General features: G+C 50.3%; 2 protein-coding genes across 8 annotated transcripts in view; one reads left to right on the forward strand and one right to left on the reverse strand.

Moving 5' to 3' along the window:
* The window catches only part of DENND1A (DENN domain containing 1A), a 153,244-nt gene extending 138,160 nt beyond the window's left edge, over positions 1 to 15,084 (forward strand). Inside the window, exons 21-25 of one of the 3 annotated variants that reach the window (XM_027650060.1) lie at positions 2,116 to 2,172; positions 5,420 to 5,508; positions 9,738 to 9,866; positions 11,824 to 12,085; positions 12,252 to 15,084. In XM_027650060.1, coding sequence (XP_027505861.1) covers positions 2,116 to 2,172; positions 5,420 to 5,508; positions 9,738 to 9,866; positions 11,824 to 12,085; positions 12,252 to 13,538 — 1,824 coding nt within the window. In that variant the 3' untranslated portion in view covers positions 13,539 to 15,084. The remainder of the gene's footprint in view (positions 1 to 2,115; positions 2,173 to 5,419; positions 5,509 to 9,737; positions 9,867 to 11,823; positions 12,086 to 12,251) is intronic. The other 2 variants (XM_027650058.1, XM_027650059.1) reach the window with 2 other exon arrangements.
* Positions 6,010 to 20,813, reverse strand: part of CRB2 (crumbs cell polarity complex component 2) — a 65,265-nt gene continuing 50,461 nt past the window's right edge. For 2 of the 5 annotated variants that reach the window (XM_027650047.1, XM_027650046.1), the window contains 2 exons: positions 19,603 to 19,615; positions 17,009 to 18,550 (listed from right to left, as the gene is read on the reverse strand). In XM_027650047.1, coding sequence (XP_027505848.1) covers positions 17,955 to 18,550; positions 19,603 to 19,615 — 609 coding nt within the window. In that variant the 3' untranslated portion in view covers positions 17,009 to 17,954. Of the gene's footprint in view, positions 6,023 to 10,079; positions 10,083 to 17,008; positions 18,551 to 19,031; positions 19,616 to 20,813 lie in introns of those variants that run through there. The other 3 variants (XR_003528711.1, XM_027650049.1, XM_027650048.1) reach the window with 3 other exon arrangements.

A 20,813-nucleotide genomic window follows, 5' to 3' on the forward strand; every position in this document is an offset into this window, starting at 1 on the left:
GTCCTGAATTTCAGAAGGAAGTGGGATATTCATGTAGAAAAGCTTTGTTTTGGAAATCATTGGAAACACCCCTCACTGCTAATTGAGAAACGCTTCTGTCTACACATACTGACAAACCAGTTTTCATCTGTGTTTCCTGTATGCATTTCTCTCTGGTTGCACTTGTTGCTGCACATGAACCAGCACCTCTAATGTACTCACAAAGGCTCTGTTTTGAATACTGCTTTAAAAAAAAAATTCTCAAAAGACATCCACAATTAGTTTGAGATAATGCTCTGCTCACAGGCTGTTACCTCACAGACCAAAAATGATCTTTTTTGTAATGTTTTCTTTAGTATAAAAAACCTAAATAGCCGTGCTGTGAAAGTTCCCTGGGCATATAATAGCTACTTTATGAGATGTGGGATCTGTAATTTTTAAGTAGTATTTTGATAGTGTAAAAAGGAATACAAGATTTTTCTTCTTCCAGTATCTCATAGCTTAAGTCACTTGTCTGATAATTAGTAAACCAGTGCCAGATCTGCAGCCATAAAATTGGCTTTCTGCAAATTTTCTGTCCTGTTGCTTTAGAAGTATTTCGAACAAGACAATTAAGCAAATATCCAGAGGAAAAAGGTATCTGGTAAACAGCTACTGGTGAGGAAGTGCTAATTTAGACATTTCTCCCCTTCACAGAAAACGAGAGTACACACATTTAGGACAGTACCTAGAGCAGCAATTTAGCAGCTTTTAGCACTGTAGCCCTGTGCTGGTTCCTGCCCAGCCTCCTCACAGCCCAGGTAATTAAGTTGATGTTCCAACACGGCTTCACCTACTGACCTTTCAGAATCAATGTGTTTTGCTGCATTAACAAATTAACTTCAAATCAGTGGCTCTTCCAGTAAATATGGTGTGCCCAGAGTTGGAACACGCTTGCCTGTCCCGTTGTGGTGGCAGACAGTGAGACCAAGGCTGGAAATGAAGCCCTGTTACTGAGGGTGTTGTGCCCACTGCCCCCTGCCCGCTCTGCTCTGTGCTGCCCAGCACTGCTCCAAGCCATCGTACTGCCCTGGGAATGTGCAGCTTGGCTCACTCTTCTGTTCAGATCTCCTCAGGGCTCAGAAGTGCAATACATCCGAGGCCTCAAAACAAACTGTGCTCCTGGTAGCTCTTCAGTGGGTAAGATAAATCTGAGTGTGAGGGCTGGATTTGCCTGTGTTGTTACAAGCACTGGGGTCACAGTTCTGAGAGTTAACACGATGCCTGTTTAGAAGTCCAAGAGACACAAAAGTTTCTACACCTTTAATCTTTTCCCAGAGCAGCATTTGTATATGTCTTTATTGTGGAAACACATAGAATTATTTTTTGATCAGAGATGAAAGCTTAATCATGTGTGATATCTAAATCTCAGCTGGAAAAAATAATGCAGTGACAGGATAAGGATATGAAAGTATTGTCACCTGCAAAGGAGTAGTTTGTTGTAATACAAATGCATTGGGTATTTGTAGTGTATTTATTTTCACTTACACAGAGCTAAAGGGATGCTTGCACAAGTAGTTCTGAGTTCCAGGCCATGTCATCTGGGCAGTACATTCTGACCTCGAGCCAGGACAGGAGCTGAGCACGTGCTCACCTCCAGGTGTATGGAAAGTTTAACTGAAAAGTTTTTCCCGTGCTCTTAAATGTCTGGTTTGAGGCCTTTCCCATAACCCTTCACGAGCACTAAAAACCACTCTTGAGGTTTTAGTGAAAGCGTTTTTGAGTTTCCTGCTCTCCGTTGGCATAAATGTAGTCTAGAATATTTGGGCCTTGAGGGCCACGAATCCCCCTTGAGCATCTTTGTTGTCTCAGTAAATTTTGGCTGACTGGTCTGGAGTGCTGCTCCTGCTGCCTTTGGTGTGACAGCAGCTGTGTCCAGCCCACGTCAGCAGCAGACGTGGGGACCTGTCCTGTCGTGGCAGGTCTCAGGTCATCGGATTTGTCACTGTTTTGGAAAAATCAAATAAGGAAAAGGGCCTTTCGTGAGGTGAGTATGAAGGTGAAGGCCGTGCTGTCAGCTGCTCGTGCCGCCTGTGCCAGGAGGTGGGAGTGTTCCCTGCAGGTGACTTTAATGCACTTTCCACTTTGCCGCCGCAGCACAGACTCCGCCCGCCCCGGCCGCCGCCCCCCCGGATCCAGCGCTCGGCCCGGCCCGTGAGTAGCTGGGGTTTGTCTCCCTGCACAGCTTAACCCTGCCTGAGCTGCCTCCTCCAGCACTACTAAACCTGGCCCTGGGACTGTCCAGCTGCACAAGCCGCGTGTGAGCTGTGCTCCTGACTCTCTCTCAGCACAGCACCCGGGGGGCTCTGCTTCTCTCTGGAGTCCTGCAGCTCTGCAGGTAACGGGGCTGCTCTGCCAGGCTCCTCTGACCTCTGCGGGGATTGCTTACCCAGAAAGCCCTGCTGGGCTGCCAGAAGTTTTTAGCCAGTGAGCTTTTGAAGACTTGCACTGAACTCAAATACGAAAGGAAGCAGAAGTCTGAAGAGAAAATATTTATTCTCTGCAAGTTATGCTTTAAATTACTTTGGGATGCTTAATTCTTCTCCACGGGACAGCTGTGTGACAGAGTTGAAGAAAGCAGGTGGATGTTTGGGCAGTAGGACACTGGTACCACGCTGTGGAGGACATACACTGAGTCATTCCAGTGTAAAACAGGCATGGCAGGTTGGCCAGGGGAAGGGACTCTGCCGTGGAAGGACTGCACAGAAATTACTGGCAGTGCAGTACCTGTCCTGTGTTAGGCAGGGATACCTTATTTCAGCAGGTTTTGCCCCAAAACACTCCCTGTAGGACAGTTGTTGTCTATGAACTCTGCCAGATGGCTTTAAAACTGGAGACTCTGCTGGATCTGCACCAAATTTTTATTTTTTGTAGTAGGGCAGGCAACAGGTATCAGTTTAGGAGGGGTGTTGGTTTTTGCAACAGCCTTGGAAGATATTTATGTCTATTCAGGACTTCAGCTTCATGAATATAATTCCCCCAAATCATCTTACTTCTTGCTTCCTTACACATACACACATGTTCATAAGAAAGAGAGAGATGCAAGTTTTCAAATCTAGTCTTGCTAAAACTTGTTAAAATATGTTTTGGATGAGAACTGGTTAACAAGTGCACTTGGGTGTGTGTTTTAACTTTTGATCTCTGGTGCATGTTCCTGTGTTACATTTCAGTAGCATGTGTTTCTTCTCCTCCTCCTTAACTCTGGGTGTCCAGCTTAACAGAGGCACTTCTATGGATTTTTGCTCTGAAGATTTCTTGTTTCTGTGTTTGAAAAGGAGCACTGACTATGTTTATGTGTGTTCTGTTAAATGTGATTGCCATGGGAGACCCCCCCAGGTTGTTCCACCGGGATCAGACGTTCCCTGTTCCGTGGGGTTCCTGTGGTGCTTCAGTGCCCTCGTGTTCCATGGCTGGCAGGTGTATGAGGGCATGTTGTGATTCCTCTGCACCAGAGCTGCTGAACAGTGTTGTTCAGATGGAGTCATTTATGACACGGGTTTATTACATTTATACATTTATTACATGCTAAGACTGTTTAATCTCCCAGCTGTAGTGCATTAATAGTCCTCCCTGTGATGTGTTTGGTTCAACTGTCTTTGCTCCCAATGTGATTGATAAAAGGTTGGAAATGTAATAATGAAAGCTCCTGTTGCATTCATCTGGCTGTGTCAATAAGTGGAACAGAAAGGCTTCATTCATCAAGAGGAAATTCAAGATAAATGTAAATGATTATAATCACTCCCAAAAATATGCTTGTACCAAATATACATAAATTTGTTGTTGTTCAGAACTGTTATTTGGCTTTTAATAGTTGAAACACATTTGTGTGTGTGTAAATAATACTTTGTGCAGCTGCTTTTCCCCTCTCTCAGTCTTGGCAGCTATTCCAGAGGTGGGTACCAGCAAGTCAGTGATCCTGGCCTTGTGCACAAGCACTGAGGGAGGACACCAGGTCCCTCTGCTCTTCCAACTAGGGCCACATAAGAGCAGAATTCCTGGGAAATTCTTACTGCTGCAGGGAGGACTCCATGGGCACTGGTGCTTGCAATATGAGTCACTGCTAATAATAAAGCCAAAAACACACCAAAGAAAGGCTAAGGAAGCAGAACAGAGATGTTCTTTGCATTCTGCTGGTTTGGAAATGAGCTGTGGTGGTATTATGAAAGAGAGACGGTTGTTGCTTATAATTAATGGAGATCTGTTTGGTCTAACAGTGGCTGTTTGGAAACTTTATTCAATTAGAAAAAGTTAAAATATAATAATTATGCCTAATGTTGATGGGGACAGTAATAAGCACATTCAGCCCTTCTGCCCTGGGAGTTTACCTTTGTTCTTTTGGCAGTGTGCTCACGTAATTGGATTTCTTTGATACTTTTGCATTTGATAAGCATTTAACCTTGCCTGTTTTTCTATGTGAGGCTCAAAATCCAGCAAGGAATGACTTGATTCCCAGCTTTTCCTGCAGTTCCCCCTGAACAATGCCCTAAATCCCCCTTGGCACGTCACCCTGCTCTGCCCTGGGCCGGTGGCCCCCGGAGCCACCCCAAACTGTGCTCTGTGTCCCTGCTCCCAGCACACCCCCAGAGGTGACAGTGTCCCCAGCCCGGTGACACCCAGCTTTGCACATCAGCTCCCAGCTCCCGTTTAATTAAACAGCTGCTTTCTCCCTCTCCTTCCCCCTTCCTCCGTGGCGCTCCCCTCTCCCCGGCCCTCCTGCCTCTCTCCCCCCTCTCCTCTCTCGTCTCTGCCTGTTTTATCAGCCCTAATGAAGCAGTATTCTTCATCGATCCTGCTGATTGCCAGCCCATTCCTTTTGTTTGTTGGCACCGAGCCATTCTGCCGCGCTCTGACAGCTCAGCTCCTCTAATTAGCTCTGTTGTTCTTTTCCCCATGTTTCACCACGTTGCAAGTTCAGTTGAAGTTGCCACAAACTTAATCCTTCCATTCCTGCCATAAATTCACATTCTTAAGCCGTCTTTATTGTAGAGAGGAGCAGCCTTGTGTGGGGACTGATCTCCAAGACCTTAACATCTGACCTTTTCATAAGCCCTTTTTCCTAAGAAATAGTGGCAATACAGCTCTGGATTTCTCTATCATATCTGCTGTGCACCATTTCCTTTGAAATGAAAATTCAATGCAATAATGCTGCTGCTACCTCTGCATGCTGGTGTGCAGGGCAGGAGCACTGCACACGATTTGATAGCTTTTTCCTGGCTGGAGAATTTGAGATTTATTTGCCTGGGAAGAAAAATACAAAAAAACCAAAACAAAACAAAACAAAAATTAAAAAAAAAATTCCTCCCTCAATAAATAATAATTAAAATTATCCATGTTTGGGATTTGTGTCTGGTGTTGGATCAGCTGAAGTGTTTGATCAGAGGTCTCTGTGTGTGTGTAACAGGTTCGTCCCCCAAGGCCTCATGTTGTCAAGAGACCCAAGAGCAACATCGGAGTAGAGGGACGCAGGACTTCGGTTCCCAGCCCAGAACAGTAAGTGCTTTGCTGCCCTGGCACTCACTGAAGGAGGCATTAAAAAATACTGCAGATCAAAGTTATTTTTTAACTTAACAAAAAATGGGATTTTTAAAATTTTTGGAACATTGTAGAGGAAGTGTGAAAAGGCAAGAAACCAAAGTTTGCTTATCAGAAAATCCTGGTTTGCCAGGTCACACACAGTGGCATCAGCGTGGTCAGTGAGATTCTTGGGTGTTGGAGGTTTGTTCATCTCTGAGTTGGTTTGTTTTACACTTTTCTTTGAAGGACATTGTCAGGCACAGCCCTGCAGACCCAGCCTGCTTGCCAGGCTGTACCTGGGAGGTTCAGACCTGCCTGTTCCAGGGTGATGGCACAGAGGGCTGTGTCTGCTGGCAGAGGGCAGCACCAGGAGGGCTGTGAGGAGCTCTGTGCTGAGGGCTGGGAGGGCTTCACTGACTGCCACAGTACCAGCAAATTCATCACCACTTCAGCTGTGACAGTACAGGGGTGACATTCCAAACCAGCTGTGCTGCTGCAGCCAAGTGCTCCTGGATAGAACGTGTTGGTCTCCAACATCTGTCTAGTGTGTCCAAGCAGTGTGTGCTGTTACCTTGGAGAGGCTTTTTCAGCTGGTTTCACAGATGTTCCATATACCAGGACTTTTTACAGAGCACCCAGTGCTGTGTGGGTGCCTGAGGAGTTAGCAATGGGCCATCAGGGGAGACCCTGAGCAGAGACTGGGTGTATTGGACTTGCCAGAACGGCCCAGGGGACAGAACTGTGTGTGACAGACACAGGGGAGGCTGCACTGTGTGCACTTGGGAGCTGCAGTTGGGTTCTCCGGGGTGTGGCTGCTCAGCTGTTCATGAGAGCTGAAGGTCCCAGCACCAAGTTCTGCTGGGCACAGCCTGGCATTAGCTGCAGTTCTTAAAGGTCCCAGTAAGGAGGTTCCACCCCTCAGCTGGGAATCTGGGGAGCTTAAGGACTGTGCCTTTTGGTTGGGTGTCCCTCACCCCCTAGAGTGAAGAGCAGGGGCAGCTTTTCCCAGCCTCTCCAGGTGGGGAGATGCCCTGGCTCTTACCTGAGCTGAACGGTCTCTGTTCAGCGTTGTTTGCCGTTTTCCAGCAGTTATTTGCCGTTTTCCAGTGGAATTTGGTTGCCCTCTGGTGGAGCAGATGCAGAGCCTGCAAGGGGCCCATGCTGGCCCTGCTCAGAGGTGACAGGGATTTTTAAACTGAAAGCATTTCCTTACTATTTGATCTGCGTGTAGGTGGAGGATAATTGAATCAGTGTCACATTTCTGTGTGTTCATCTGGAGGGTTCTGCACTTTGGGTTCCAAAGCTGCTGTCATTCCAGGGGGGCTCACTGCTAACATGCATCCATCAGACTACAAATTAACAGAAACATGAATTTTAACCATACTATTTTTACACCACAATATATATTTTCACTTGTGTTACCTGGTAGCGTTGGAGGTGAGGAAATTTATGTCTTTAGTTACCTGAGTTAATTTTTTTAGTATGTATGAAAGGAAAGCATTGTTTTGGGGGTGTCTGTGCTCATTTTCTAATCAGTCTTCAATTGAAGTAGAGTGGGGCAGGAGCAGTGACTGCAAAGAACACCCAAGATCATGGCTCATGTCTGTTGTTAAACCAGTGTGTTTAGAAGAGTCAGAATTGTCAGTGATTTTTTCTTCTATTTCAATAGAAAGTTTATTTCTTTAGAATTGTATCAGTAACTTGAGGTTTGTGATGTTTGATTCTTAAAAATTTGTCCTTAATCTAATTTTTAAAAAGCTTTTCTAGCTCTAAGGTAACAGGAAGAGTTTGCAGATGAGAGCTCAGGAAATGCTGCATTACCAGCCAGGGCAGCCCTGACACTGGGCTGTGCCTCCTTAAACACAAATGAGCTGGTCACAGAAATAAGGTGTTGCATTTTCAGCAGATAGGCAGATTTCTGAGAGCTCCCTTTCACACCACAGCAAGATTTCCTATTAGCTGTGGAATAGGCTCTCCAGAGTGCTCTGGGATGTCTCCCAGGGCCTGTGGAGCGGGAGGAAATGGAACGGGGCAATCAGAGGGTCGGGCTCCCAATTACGGGGTGTCAGAGGCCCTGGGGTGCTGTGACAGGTCATTATGGCCCTGCCCCAGCCCTGGGCACTGGCACAGGAGCTGCTGCATTCCCTGTGTCCAGGAGAACGGGCTGCAGGGCCGTGCTGGGCCTCACCCAGATTTGGGATGGAGTCAGTGGTGCTGTGCTGGATGGTGCAGGCTCGTGAGGCACATTAAATTCCAGGTGTAACCAGGCTCTCAGGGCTCCCCCACACAGCATCTGGGGATGGGAAGGTTTTCCATGGCCTCACTGCAAGCAAGGAGCTCTGATAGTGTTCAGGATCTGCAGGAAGGGATTCCAAGGGTAGGTCTGAGCTGTGTTCAGGTGGAAGAGTTCCCAGGTAATCCCCTCAGTCCCAAGTCTCCTATTTCATACCAGCAGGAAAAAACCCACGCATCCAAATCCCTCATTCTCTGCATTTCACTAAGAAGCACAAATTCCTTAATTCCCTAGAGCTCCTGTATGGCTGTTCTTTAAAAAACTATACCAATAAAAAATTATTCTCCCTTAGATTTGGGGAACCCTTTTTAGGAGGATAATGTCAAGTCCATAGACCCCTTTGTGCCATAATGCCTGTCCTCAGGAAAGAGCAACACTGTAATCAAATACACAAATTTAATTTTCACATAACTGAAACATCCTTTAAAATTATCGCAGAATTCTCCTTATTAATTCCCATATCCTGCACTCCCGTTTTCTCTACGTATTTTTTTTTCTATCTCAAGTACATTTAGGTGTCAATTAAATTTGAAATATCTACATTTGTCAGCATTTCATTTTTGGCCAGCGTGATGTGCCGCTGATTTGTCCATGCATCCTGACACATGAAAAAAGCTGCCGAGATGCAGATCTCCCTCATTAAGCAGGAGCCCGCCGTGGCGGCGGAGCCGGCGCCGCTCTGACACGGTATTTACGGGAGCGGGCGCTGTCAGCGCTGTCACCGCCAGCGCCACAGGGACACCCGGGCTGTGCGGGGCGGGGACCTGCGCTGGGGCACGGACACGGCCCTTCCCCTTCTCCCTTCCCCTTCTCCCTTCCCCTTTACCTCCCCCTTCCCCTTTCCCTTCCACTTCCCCTTTCCCTCTTCCCCTTTCCCTCTTCCCCTTCCCTCTCCCTTTTCCTGTATATATATATATATATATATATGTAGAAATTCAGTGCCACTCTGGATTTCTGGACATCACATCAGGTTTTCTGGACTCATGTTAAATGGTAGCTTGCTCTCCTAAGACACAAAGACGTGTATCTGAGTTCAAAACACGAGTATTTATTAGGTGTCTCTGCTTTCTGCTTTATTTTAGGTAGAGCCTTTTATTAATGTAAATTGATTTTTTTTTTTAATCATAGTCACTTTCTAAAAAGAAAAAAGAAATGAAAAAAATTTCTGACAAATGGTTCCCACTGCAGTGGCCTCACCTCCCTTCCCCGGGATACCTGTTACAGCAGGAGAGGGGAAAGCACAGCAATGCCCCAGCTTCCATGGAGTAAGGCAGGCTGATTTAACACCATCAGCTGCAGCCACTGCCACCTGTTAGAGACTTTGTATTAATTAGCTCTGTCCTGATTGTGAATAAACACTCATTGGCAGTGGCAGTGTCCAACTTCTCCTTTTCTGAGCTAATCTTTAAGAAATGATTTTCAGTTTACCAGAGAGGAAAGAAACGTGTACTGGATGTTTCATATCCATCCTTGGGCAGTTTTGATTTTATTCTAGAGTGAAGCAGTTTTAGTATGAAAAGCAGGTACAGGTAGGAACTGATACCCTGGAGTCAGCTCCTGTGTGTGCCAGGCTAATGCCAGTGGAAGTGTCTGTGGAGCAGCAGGGAGATGTGATGGATGTTTGCTTGCAGCCAGAGCTCCGAGCCGTGTGTCTGAAGAACAAGGAGATGCCCAACACCAGGGAATGTGGTGGGAGATGGGTTTGTGTGGCATCCCTGCACTGTGCTGTGACTGCAGCTCACAGGGCCCTTCCCGACCTCATGGCACCCTGGCCTGTGTAGCAGAGCTGTGGTTTGTGCCCCTGTGAGCCCTGGGCAGTGCAGGCAGCCAGTTCAGGGGGTTTGGAGCCTCCACCTCTCGGGGTCTCTCCTCAGCAGCACTCGGTAACTGCCTTCTCTCTTCCTGTCCCCAGCCTGGTAAAGCCCATGCGACACTATACTGTCTTCCTCTCGGAGGACTCCTCTGATGATGAGTTTCAGCAGGAAGAGGATCCTGTCTCTGGCTTCTCTGAAAACTTTTTCTTCTCTGCTCCTTTTGAATGGTCTATCCTTTACTCTTTGGTTGTGCTCGTGCTGGCTGCCAACAGTGGGTTTTGCATTGCTCAGGGTGCCTGCTCCTGTACTGGCATTTTGGGATTGCTCCTGTGGTCTCTTTACAGTGCTTGGTGAATGTCCAGCATCTCTCCTGCTTGTTTGTTTTGATGTTGAGCAGCATGCAAAAGCATCCTCCTGCATGAACCACTGCAGCAGCCCACAGCCTGCGGGCTTACACAGACTGGAGCTCTGTGGGATGTCCCCCTGCCATTTGTCCTTTGTTCCAATGTACTGCTCGTGCTCCTGTCCAGACCTTCTGCCACTCTTCCTTGTGCGGTGCTACTGTGATTTTGGGTTGTCCTGTGAGCCTTGTTCCAGTGGTTTTGGGTTGTCCTGTGAGCCCTGGTTCAGGGCAGTAACCAACCTTCTCCAGTGTTTGATCCCAGCCTCTGGTCTGTCAGGTCCCACATCCCTGGGGACTCCCGGTGCACGTGTCCTCCCAGGGCAGTGGGTACAGTCTGACAATTACACAGGGAGCAGGAGGTTTGTTGGGTTTGTTTGTATCTACCTTTTGAATTTGAACTTGTGGTACATTTTAACAAATGCAGTCACTGGCTTGACCAGAACCTGCAGAAGAGGTTCCAGGGCACTGTGAGCCGCTGCCTCAGAAATCCGTGTGGTGCCAGATCCAGACAGTTCAGGAGCTGGGAGGTGGATCCTGGTCCCACTGGAGCAGCTGGAGCCTGCTGGCCACAGCTGCTTGGACCAGGCTGGAGGAGGAGGCTCCAGTGTGACAGGGGGTCTGCAGGTCCTGACATCCAGTGTGTGCTGCAGAGGGCAGGGTCAGGCTGACGGGAAGGGACGGGACTGCAGGTGGGTGGGATGGGGAGGTTCAGTAGTAAAGGGTCACAAAAATGTTCCCCTATCATGTTTGGGGTGGAGGAGGCCAGTCCTGATTGCAGAACATTGCTCAGGGGGTTTGCAGAGTGACTCAGTGCAGAGCACACAGGAGGTGAGACTGAAGGCACGACCAGGGTTTGAGATCCCCCTTCCCAAGACCATGTCCCATCAGTGTCTGCCTTGTACCTGCAGTGTCACACTCCTGGGGTTGGCTGTGCCTGCTGTGTGTGTGCTGGGAGTGCAGTGAGCTGGGCTCTTTGGGAATTTGCATCATATAGATGCATTATGATAAAATATGGAAAGAGGAGGAGGGTTCTTCCATAGGATCTGTTTTTGCAGGTCTCACAAATATTTTCTTTTAATTGAAAGCTTGTTTAAATGCCACAGTACAACCAGCTGCCAGTCAAGTGCCAATCCCCACAGCCATGTGTGGCACTTGCTGTTATTAATTGGATGCACATTGTGCTGCTGTTCTCTGTACACACCAAAATGCAAATGTGCTGGTTCATTTTTTTTGCTGAGGTTTGTGCAAGAGAAGCATCCTGCTAACTCAGCCTGGGCTGGAAATGTAAAGAAGGTGTCTCCATAATGGATTGTGCTGTTTCTTGATAAGATGACACCAGTGAAATCATTGGAACTCTGCACAGTGTTCCCAATTATTGCAGGAAAGCACTGAATTATGTTGTGTGCTGAGTTGGCTCAGAGCAGGAGGCTGGAAGTGCCTGCAAACACGGGCCATGCCCGGCCTGAGGGGAGCATGGAGAGCTGGCAGCCCGTTATCCCTGCCCCCAGAGCTCCCTGCCCAGCCTGGCTGTACCTGCATGAGCACAGCTTCCCTCTGAGCACTTCCACCGGGCCTTGCCTGCCTGAACACCCCGGGTGCCAGGGCCCCTCTGCATGTCCCCCTGCCCATGGGCACTGCTCACATCCTGCCCTGCGTGGGCTCTCGGTGCTGGATCGGGCACCAGGAGCTTTCTGTAACTCACCCAGCTCCTTAGGAAATAGTGTTTATCACAAAAACATCACAAAGATGGCCCTTTCCACCGTGGTGTCTGTCCCTGCCAGGCCCCAGCCGTACCGCGCCCTCAAGGAGTCGGACAGCGCGGATGGGGAGGAACCGGAGCGGGGCAGCCCCGAGAGACCCCGGGAGCCGCTGCCCCCCAGCCCCCTGCTCGCCAGCACGGCCACCGACATCAACCTCCTGCAGGACATCTTCCCAAACCTGGAGGTGGAGTCCCAGCCTCAGCCTCTGAGCCAAGCCAAGAGCCTGGAAGACCTGCGGGTGCCCACGGAGGAGGTGGAGCAGCGCTGCACCTTCGACTACCAGGTCTGGGGGCTGGGGCTGCACAGCTCGGGCTGAGCCTCCCTCAGCCTGTGGGGAACCTCTTTGGGTTGTTGGGTAGATCCCAATAGTAGTAGTAATAATAATAATAATAATAATAATAATATGTGTTCTGGGCAGTCAAAGTTACATTTCTGATGCTTTCTTGCAGAGAATGGACCTGGGTGTGTCCGAGAGGAGCAGGATTGTGCCAACCATGAAGCTGTCCCACCCCTACAACAAGCTGTGGAGTATGGGCCATGATGATATGGCCATTCCCACCAAGTATTCCCAGAACTCACCAGAAAGGTCCCTGAGTGCCCTGGGAAACGTGCCCCCAGTCACCAGGAGACCCCGGAGCAGGGACAGTGGTCTGGCTCCTGCAGAGAAGGATGAATCCAATCCTGCCATTCAAGGGAACATCACCATTCCGAGGCCACAGGGAAGAAAGACTCCGGAGCTGGGGATAGTGCCACCACCACCAGCACCCCGGGCGTCCAAGCACCAGACTGGAGCGGGGTCGGGGGAGACCCTCCCCACTCCCAGCCGGGTCTCTGATCTTATCCCAGAGCCCTTTGGAGCGGGACACGTGTCCTTAGAGCCTGAAATGCAGCAGTCTGGGAATTACTGCCCTCACCCATCTCAGCTGCTGTCCAGTGCTGGCAGCGCTGCCGAGATGCTCCAGCCTGTCAAGGTGCAGGCAGAAGGTGCAGGTAATGACAGTGACTTCCTGCTGGACCTGCTGGACCCGCTGCGAACGGCGACCTGGGAGGGCCGGGCCCCCCGAGGGCCCCCCAGCCTGCACAGCCCGGCCCCCACGGCTGCCTTTGGCCTGGGGGGAAGTGACATTGTGCCTCCTCCAGCTGCACCATTTGTCCAGCCCCTGGGCTACCCTTCCCCAGCCCCACCACCTTTTCTACAGGCATCCCCTAACCCCTTCACCCAGACACTGCCAGCAGCCCTTCCAGTGTCCCTGGTCAGACCCCCGAGGGGCTCCTTCACCCCCTCCTTAGGTCACGCCTACAGCTCCAGCTTCATAACACCCGGTGGCTTCTACCCACCACAGAGACCTCAACCCAACCTGTCAACTCTGTCCATGCCAAACCTGTTCAGCCAGGCTCCAGCTGTGCCAGCAGCTGGTTCCCTGCTCCTGCAGAGCCCTTCTGCAGCCAGTTCCCTGCAGGCAGCATGTCCCAGCGGGCCCCCCAAGCCCCCAACGTTACAGGTGGGCCAGGCCAGCACCAAGGTAGATCCCAAACAGGCTCTGGCTCTCCTGGCCAATGAACCCCCTCTGCTCCCTGCCAGGCCAACCAAGGGCTTGGAGGCAGTGTTACTGGCCTCAAAGTCTGAGGAGACAAAAGATCCGTTTGAAGATCTGTTAAAAAAGACCAAGCAGGACGTGTCACCCACGCCAGGTAAGGTGGAACAGCTCAGAAAGCGATGGGAAACCTTTGAGTGACACTCGATGGCCTTGGTGTCCCTTTGGGAGTGACAGAGGGGGTTTTGGTTTTTTTGAGCCAGCATAAACCAAGCATTTCTTTTACAGAAGGCTGAACCAGGACAGCTGCAGGACCATCACTGAGCTGCAACCCACACACGAGGGGGTTTTGCCCAGAGTCCCCGTTGTCCCTGTCCCTGCCATGGCTCCCTCCCTCCCCACCACAAATCCTGGGATTCCTGCACTGACCAAAGCGTGAGGGGAAGGGGGCTGGGTTGGGTTTTCCACACACAGCTTTTCAGGCAGTTCTACTGATGCAGGAGTTACTCCTTCCCTGTGTTTTGAGTCCTTAGCACACGGCACACACTGTGCTGGGGCTCATTCCTGCCTCTGGGAATGGCCCTCAGTTTTTCTGGCACTACACACAGAAAGACAATATTATTTTGTTTCCACAGGCAAAGTGCAGCAAACAAACCTGGCTTGTGGGCTGCACTAAATTAATCCATCAGGCTCTGCTTTGTCCTGTCTTGGAACCCAGAAACTCTTTAGGTGGTGCTGTGGGATGGGGCTTTGACTCCGGGCCTTGCTGGGGCACAGGTGTCCCAAGGCCCTGGTGCCTCAAAACCACAGCACAGAGCAGCTGCTCAGGGTTTGGTCCTGCATCTGTTGGGAAACTGGAAACACCAGCAATTGTTTTTTGGTTTTTGAGTTTGTTTTTGTTTAATACATCAGAAAATAGAGGCCATAAAGAGTATTCTAGTTCTTATATATGTGTATCTTAATATTATCTGTCAATAATATAAATGGCAGTATAGGAATGGAATGTAACAATATCTTACTTGATTATTACAAACAAAGACAGGGCAGAAGGGGGGTCCCAGAGTTCCCAGCTCCCCAGGTGCAGCGGGAGGTGGTGCTGGGGGTGTCCAGAGGGGGATCCAAGGGGGCAGCAGGACACCCCCAGCTCTGCCCTGCAGGGCTGGGCCCCCTCAGCCCCCCGGGCTGGACCTGCCGTGTGCTGCTCCTGGGGCATGGAAAGGGAAAGGGAAGGAAATGTCCTGCTGGGTGTTGGGAGCCCCCTCTGCACCAGTGGAGTTCTGGGGACACCCCCAGCACCCCTCGGGGCTGTCTCTGCTCCTCCTGCCTCCCTGCAGGGGTGCTGTCCTGGGCTGGGTCTGGGACACTGGGGTGTAAACCTGTCACTCGCAGAGGGAATCGTCACCACGGAGCCTTGGCCAAAGGAAATCACCTTGGACACGTGGGGAAATCCTTGTAAAGCTTTACCTGATTTCCAGTGTATCTATTTTATTCATGTAATCTTGGAAGTTTTCTTACTCTGGGGAATGGGAATGGCTGTCAGTGCATTCGGGTCTGGGCAATACAAAAGAAAAATATTCTCAACAGCTGAAATGGCACCGGCTTGGGAGAGACCACAGAATTCCAGGGATATTCTGTTTCTGTACAGTGCTGTTCCTCTGACAAGCCATTCCCTCGGATTTGTATTTTCTTTTTGTGTTGGAAGACAGATGGGTTTAGTATTGCATAGTAAAATATTTAAAGTCTAAGATAACAGTTCCATTTTATTTTATACAGTTCAGACTATGAATGTTCTATAATTCAGTGTGGAATTTCAGAGCTCCTTTGCTCTGAGCTGGATGATCAAACTTTCTGGCTCCTGGTGGATGTGAATGGGCACTGGACAGTCAGTCCTGCCTTCACAGGCTCTGTGCTAGAACTGTTAATGTCACACAGGGATCAGACACTGAGGAGGCCCAGTACAGATGTTTAAAACCACTCAGTCCCACTGCAGTTCATTTCCATCTCTGGTTACTTTGCCCATATTATGGATCATTTTATGCCACTGAGTTTTGGACAAGCACTTGGATCATTTTCTAAGTCAGTTTTGAGGCACTGAAGAGAATTAACATTGCACTGAAAGGACATTTATCACCCCTCACTTTATTTTGCACCTCTGAGATCCTCTGAGGACAAGGAGTTTGGGACTTTCCTCACTTCTGGAATAGGGTTTGCAAGCAGGAGACTTTTGGGCTTCTTGTAATAAAGAAATCAAACTCTCCCTAGGGCAGTATTGAGGGGTTTTTTTCTTATTTAAACTCAGGAATTCCTCACATGGTTCATTCCTAACAGTGCTTGTCTGGGAGAGCAGGCCAGGCTGGGAACCAGCTCTAGAGCTGACATAGAAGGATTTTTGATGTTTTCACTAAATCCAGGATAAAAAGTGTTCCTGATACTGTTCATCAGAGATGTTATCCTCAGCTCTGTCCATGTTCCTCCCCCCACCTTGTGTTTGGTACCATTTCACTTATTTTAGCTGCCCTTAGGAATAAGTTTATTTAAAAAAAAAAAAAAAAAAAAAAAAGAAAACCAAACCTCTCTGGAGTTTGGGGGAAAAACAGCCACAACTCAGTGTAACCAGCTCTGGTTTTAACCAAATTTTATTGTAAATTTCTGTTGAAGGACATTCTATTTATATACAAATTATAAAATTTACAGTTACAAAAGAAATCAGGATCATGATCATTAACTACAGCAAGTCCAATTTTGTGAAAAAATATATTCAAAAATTAAATATCAAAAGAAAGTTCATTATTGAAAAAAACCCAAACCCTCCATAAATTATTTTGCAGAAATGCTCAAGACACTGACAAGAGGATTTTAACACCTTTGCTACTACTGGCTTTGGGTGCTCGAAATCCAAGCAGCTGCTTTGCTGCCCTGAGGAGCTGCTGCCTGGCACAGACAGAGCCTGGGCTGGGCTTTGTGCCCTGTCCTTGCAGTAGCTCAGTGAGCTCTGAGAACACAGGGCTGGTGTTCCCAAAACACCTGGAGGAACAGGGGTTCTTTCAGCCCCTGCTCCTGGTTTTCCTGTGGTTTGAACCCCACCTGAGGGGTGGAGCAGCAGGACCTGTCCTGGAGCCCCAGACCCTGAGCCTGCCCTGGGTCATTCCAGCTCGGGATGGGCTGGAGACACCACAGCAGCCTTTGCCTCCAGCACAGGGGACCCCAGGGCTGTGCCAGTGACCCCCTGCCCTGACCTGGGGACACCCTGGGACCGAGGGCAGCTCCTGTTTGTGCCCAGCCCCGCCCGGGCTCCCTCAGTGCTGCTGCCCCAGGAGGGCTCTGCTGGAGCACAGACACTGCTGGGACACCCCCTCACCCCTCCCCACATCCCACTGCACAGGGGGCTGGGACAGGGCCCTGTCTCTGCTCTCAGAGGGTACTGGGGCTCCCTGAGCAGAGCTGGAGGAAGCACAGAGCAAACCAGTCCCGTGGGCAGTGACAGCAGCATCACTGCCAGTACATAAATCCAGGCAGGACCCAGCTCCCAGGGGCAGTCAGGGCATCTCTGGCACTGCCACATCCAGCTGCTTCCCAACCACAGCCGGGTGGGATCACCACTCGTTCTTCCAACTCCTCCCCAGTATCAGAGGGAACATGAGCTTAGAGACAAAATATCATCTCCCACTCATTATTTTCAAACATTTTCATTCTTCTCTCAGCAGCTGCCTCAGTGCAGAGACCTGTTCTTAGCAGACACACCTGTTCTTAAACATGCACACCTGGTCAGTAGTTCTGTGCTCTTCCCTTTGCTTGGAACTAGAAACATTTACAGTCAAAGTAAAAAAAATAAATAAACTCAAAAGTGTACCAGAATAATCAGCCTTTTCTTCTGGTGGCAACGAGCTACAGTGGGCAGGTTCCCACCCTGCTTGCTAACAGTATTTTTGAGATTAAAAAGCAGACACCGTATTCTAAAATATTCTTCATTGATAGTTGCTGTGATTATCCTGAAACACTACTGACTTCAGACCTCACCTGTCCTGCTCTGCTGCATTTCCTGCCACAGGCTCTGTCACGTGTTTTATATGAAGAAGAAAAGCACATTCAGCAGCTAAAGCAGTAACACAGGAGAAGCCACAGAATCAAAGCCCTTCTCGGGGCAGTGGAAGGTGAATGTTGTGTCACTACAACACCAACCCTGGTTGGGTCAAAGGGCACTAGTTTGGCTCACTAAGCACCACTCCCCTGTACTGACAAGCCCAAACTGTCTGTCCACAGAGGTCGGATCTACAACTATTTCCTTCTCCCCTCCTCACCCAGCAGGTACTACTTGATGCTCAGTTGTTCTACACAGAAACATCCTCCTTTCACAAAGTTAAACTGTAACTGGCAACTGAGGCTCAGAAAGGCACTTCAGATACTCCTGTGGTTTGGTCTGGTCTCCAGGAAAGCTCCAGCAGCCCTGTCCAGCACAGTGGGATGTACAGCCAGGGAGTGCCCAGACAGGGAGGGGCAGCAGCAGCTCTGGGAAGGATTTCCCACCACTCACTCACCTGGCTTAGCCTTGCAGAAGAGCCACAGGCACATGATTTTTGAAACAACCATATTATTCACATTATTTCTGAATGCAGTGGTTCAATCCCCATTAGCTGGACCTGCCTCACTTACTTGTAGGGTGTTTTTTCTGTTGCCTGCAGGGCAGTGACAGCCCCTGTGGCTCTGACCCCCGGTGCCCGTGGGAGCCCAGGGGCCCTGGCTGTGACAGCACCAGCTTCTGTCCCTGGGTCTGGGTCCCCTCCCACCCTCTCCTCCCCAGCCCCTCCACAAAGGGTCGTTTCCTCCCCCTGCTGCTCCTGCCCCGAGCAGTTTAACCCTTGCTGTGTGTGGGATGAGCTGCAGTGGGAGCAGGCGCAGCGGGGGAGCAGCTTTGGAGCCAGGCCTGTCCTGCAGACACAGAGGGGCTGCAGCAGCTCCCAGGGACTCACAGGAGACACGGCCGTGGTGACCCGGGCTCAGATGAGCCGCTCTGTCGGGGGCATCTTGATGACGTTCCACATTTCCACTCGAGCCCCGTCCTTCTCCTGCCGGCTGGGGCTGTAGGTGCCCTGCGTCGCTCTCCTCCTCTTCATGGCGATGGCCGTGGCTGCCAACACCACCAGGAGCAGGGCAGCCCCCGCCGCCCCCACGGCTCCCACCACGGAGGAGTGGCTGAGGTGAGCCCACACTCGCTGCTGTGGTAGAACAGGGAGTTACTCAGAGCTTCCCCTCACGGCCTCTCACCGCCCTCAGCCCCAGGCCCAGCACCTCCCTTGCAGCTGCACCGACAGCTCTGCAGGCCAGGAGCTGCCCCCTTCCCTGTCCCCTCCTGTCACACAGGGCCCAAGGAATGCAGGGGAGGCTGGTGACCCTTTTCCTGCCACCCCCCGGCCCCCCCCGAGTCCAGCACGTGGCAGCTCCAGCACTGCCCAAGGCCCCGGAGCGCTGCCTGCACCTTCCCTGCACGGTACCGTGGGAATGTCTAACAGCACCACGTCATCCCACATGGATTTGTACAAGGACTGCTGTAATTCCTGACAATTCCCTGTAACACGGGGGCTGTCACAGGGCAGGAGGTCACAGCTGCTGTTGCTGTTGAAGACTGAGAACCTCACACACCTGAGCTGAAAGAGTTGGGAGTGTTTCTCAGCTGTTGGCAAAGGCAGTTCCACAAACCCACTCCCCACAGCTCCTGAGCGGGGCCCAGAGCTGAGCCTGCCCAGGGCTCCTTCCTCCCTGCCTTGGGAAGCAGATTGAACGGGGCCACCCCTGCCTGGCAGTGGATGGAGCCAGAGCAACTCCAGCACCTGCCCCGTGCCCAGGGCCGGGCAGGAGGGAGGGCAGAGGCTCCCTGGGAGCCCCGGGGTGGCCGGGGCAGCTCCCTCAGGCAGCGGCTGCCTCGTACGGAACGTCCACGTCGTGATGCCCGGGCCTTAAGGAAACTGGGATGGGGTGGATCTGCTGCTGCAATGCTGGGAAGAGCTCAAGGTCCGAGCAGACCTTGCAGGTGCATCTCCTTGTCCCGGCAGGGCCTAAATTAGCCGCTCTTCGGGTGGCACCTTTAGCACACTGTCCATCTCCAGCCGAGCTCCTGCCACCTCCTGCTGGCTCGGGCTGTAGGTCCCCTCGGACTGGCGCCTCTTCCTTGCCGTGAGAATCATGAATATGAGCCCAATGCTGAGGAGCAGCAAAGAGCCACAGGCTACAGGGACAGCTACTTCAATTAGTGGGGAGGGGAAGAGAGCACCTGGAGTCCCTTTCTGTAAAAGAAATTAATGGAGAGACAATGAAACCCCGGTGGTTACAATAACTGCTACAGCTGACCCAAACGGTCAGATTAGAGGGAAAAAGACTTTTAGAAAAGCAAAAAAAAGGCACTTTTTCACACCAGGACAGCCCCTTAGGATGAAAATGCCAGTACACTCAGCATCCACAGTGGGAGTCTTTAAAGGAGCCTCCTTACCAACATCAGACTAAAATACACAGGTGCCACTGGCAAAGATCTGACCAGTGTTGCCAAAAAAATATAAAGTTAATGGAGAGCAATGTAAATTTTCAGTAACCCCAAAAAATTTCCCCAAGTGGGGGAAAAAGAGTTCAATTATGCATCTAATGGCAAGGCAGAAAATTGATTTGGCTGTTAAACTGTGGAAGAGGCTTGAAGAAAACTTGCAGCAGGAAGGGGAAGATGTTAAAAAGGTCAGGACACGTATGGGAGATGGAGATGATAAAAGGCCCAAGTACTGAGAAGAGAAATGAGAATTCTTTAGATTCTGGTGGAATTAAGGATGGCATGGAAGACAACAACAAAGAACTAAAACAACTGTGGAATTTCTGTCATGAAAGAAAGTTTTAAAATTACAATACCCCTAAAAATATGAAATATTTCTTATTGCTAACAATGTATCTGCCACCTTGCAAACCAAAACAGTTCCAGCTGGATTAGTTACAGCTTCTGGATGCCATTCAGTTTGTTCTCACACAACAAAACATAGAAGGAACATTCCCAGAGAACCTGCAAGTCCTTCTGCCCCTTCCAAATGCCTGAAGGGTGATGCCCTGAGCCTGCCCAGACCCGAGTGCAGTGCAGGGTTAGTTCTGCCTTTGCAGAGCATGCAGGTTAGTCCAGCCCCAGCAGTGCAGCCCCTGCTGTGCTTGTGCTGCTGCTGTGGGAGGGGGAGAGAGCAGGAGAGCTCAGCCCTGTCCCTTCTGGCTGTCCCCAGGGCAAACAGCCCCAGTCCCTCCCCTGCCCACCACGGCCTGGCCAGAGGGGAAGGAAAGAAGTTCTGCAAAAAGCAAGGTGGTGATGAACATGAATAAAGGAATCCACAAGAAGTGTCCTGGGACAGAAGGGATGGAGATGCCTGAAGGAGTCTGTGCATGCAAACTGGAAATGTCAGGGTGACCTTGGCACGTGTTACAGAGCCCTCGGGAACAGCAACAGCAGCAACCCCCGCC

Source organism: Corapipo altera, unplaced genomic scaffold, assembly GCF_003945725.1.
Source record: "Corapipo altera isolate COAL_440 unplaced genomic scaffold, ASM394572v1 268, whole genome shotgun sequence".
In the NCBI taxonomy this organism is placed as follows: domain Eukaryota; kingdom Metazoa; phylum Chordata; class Aves; order Passeriformes; family Pipridae; genus Corapipo; species Corapipo altera.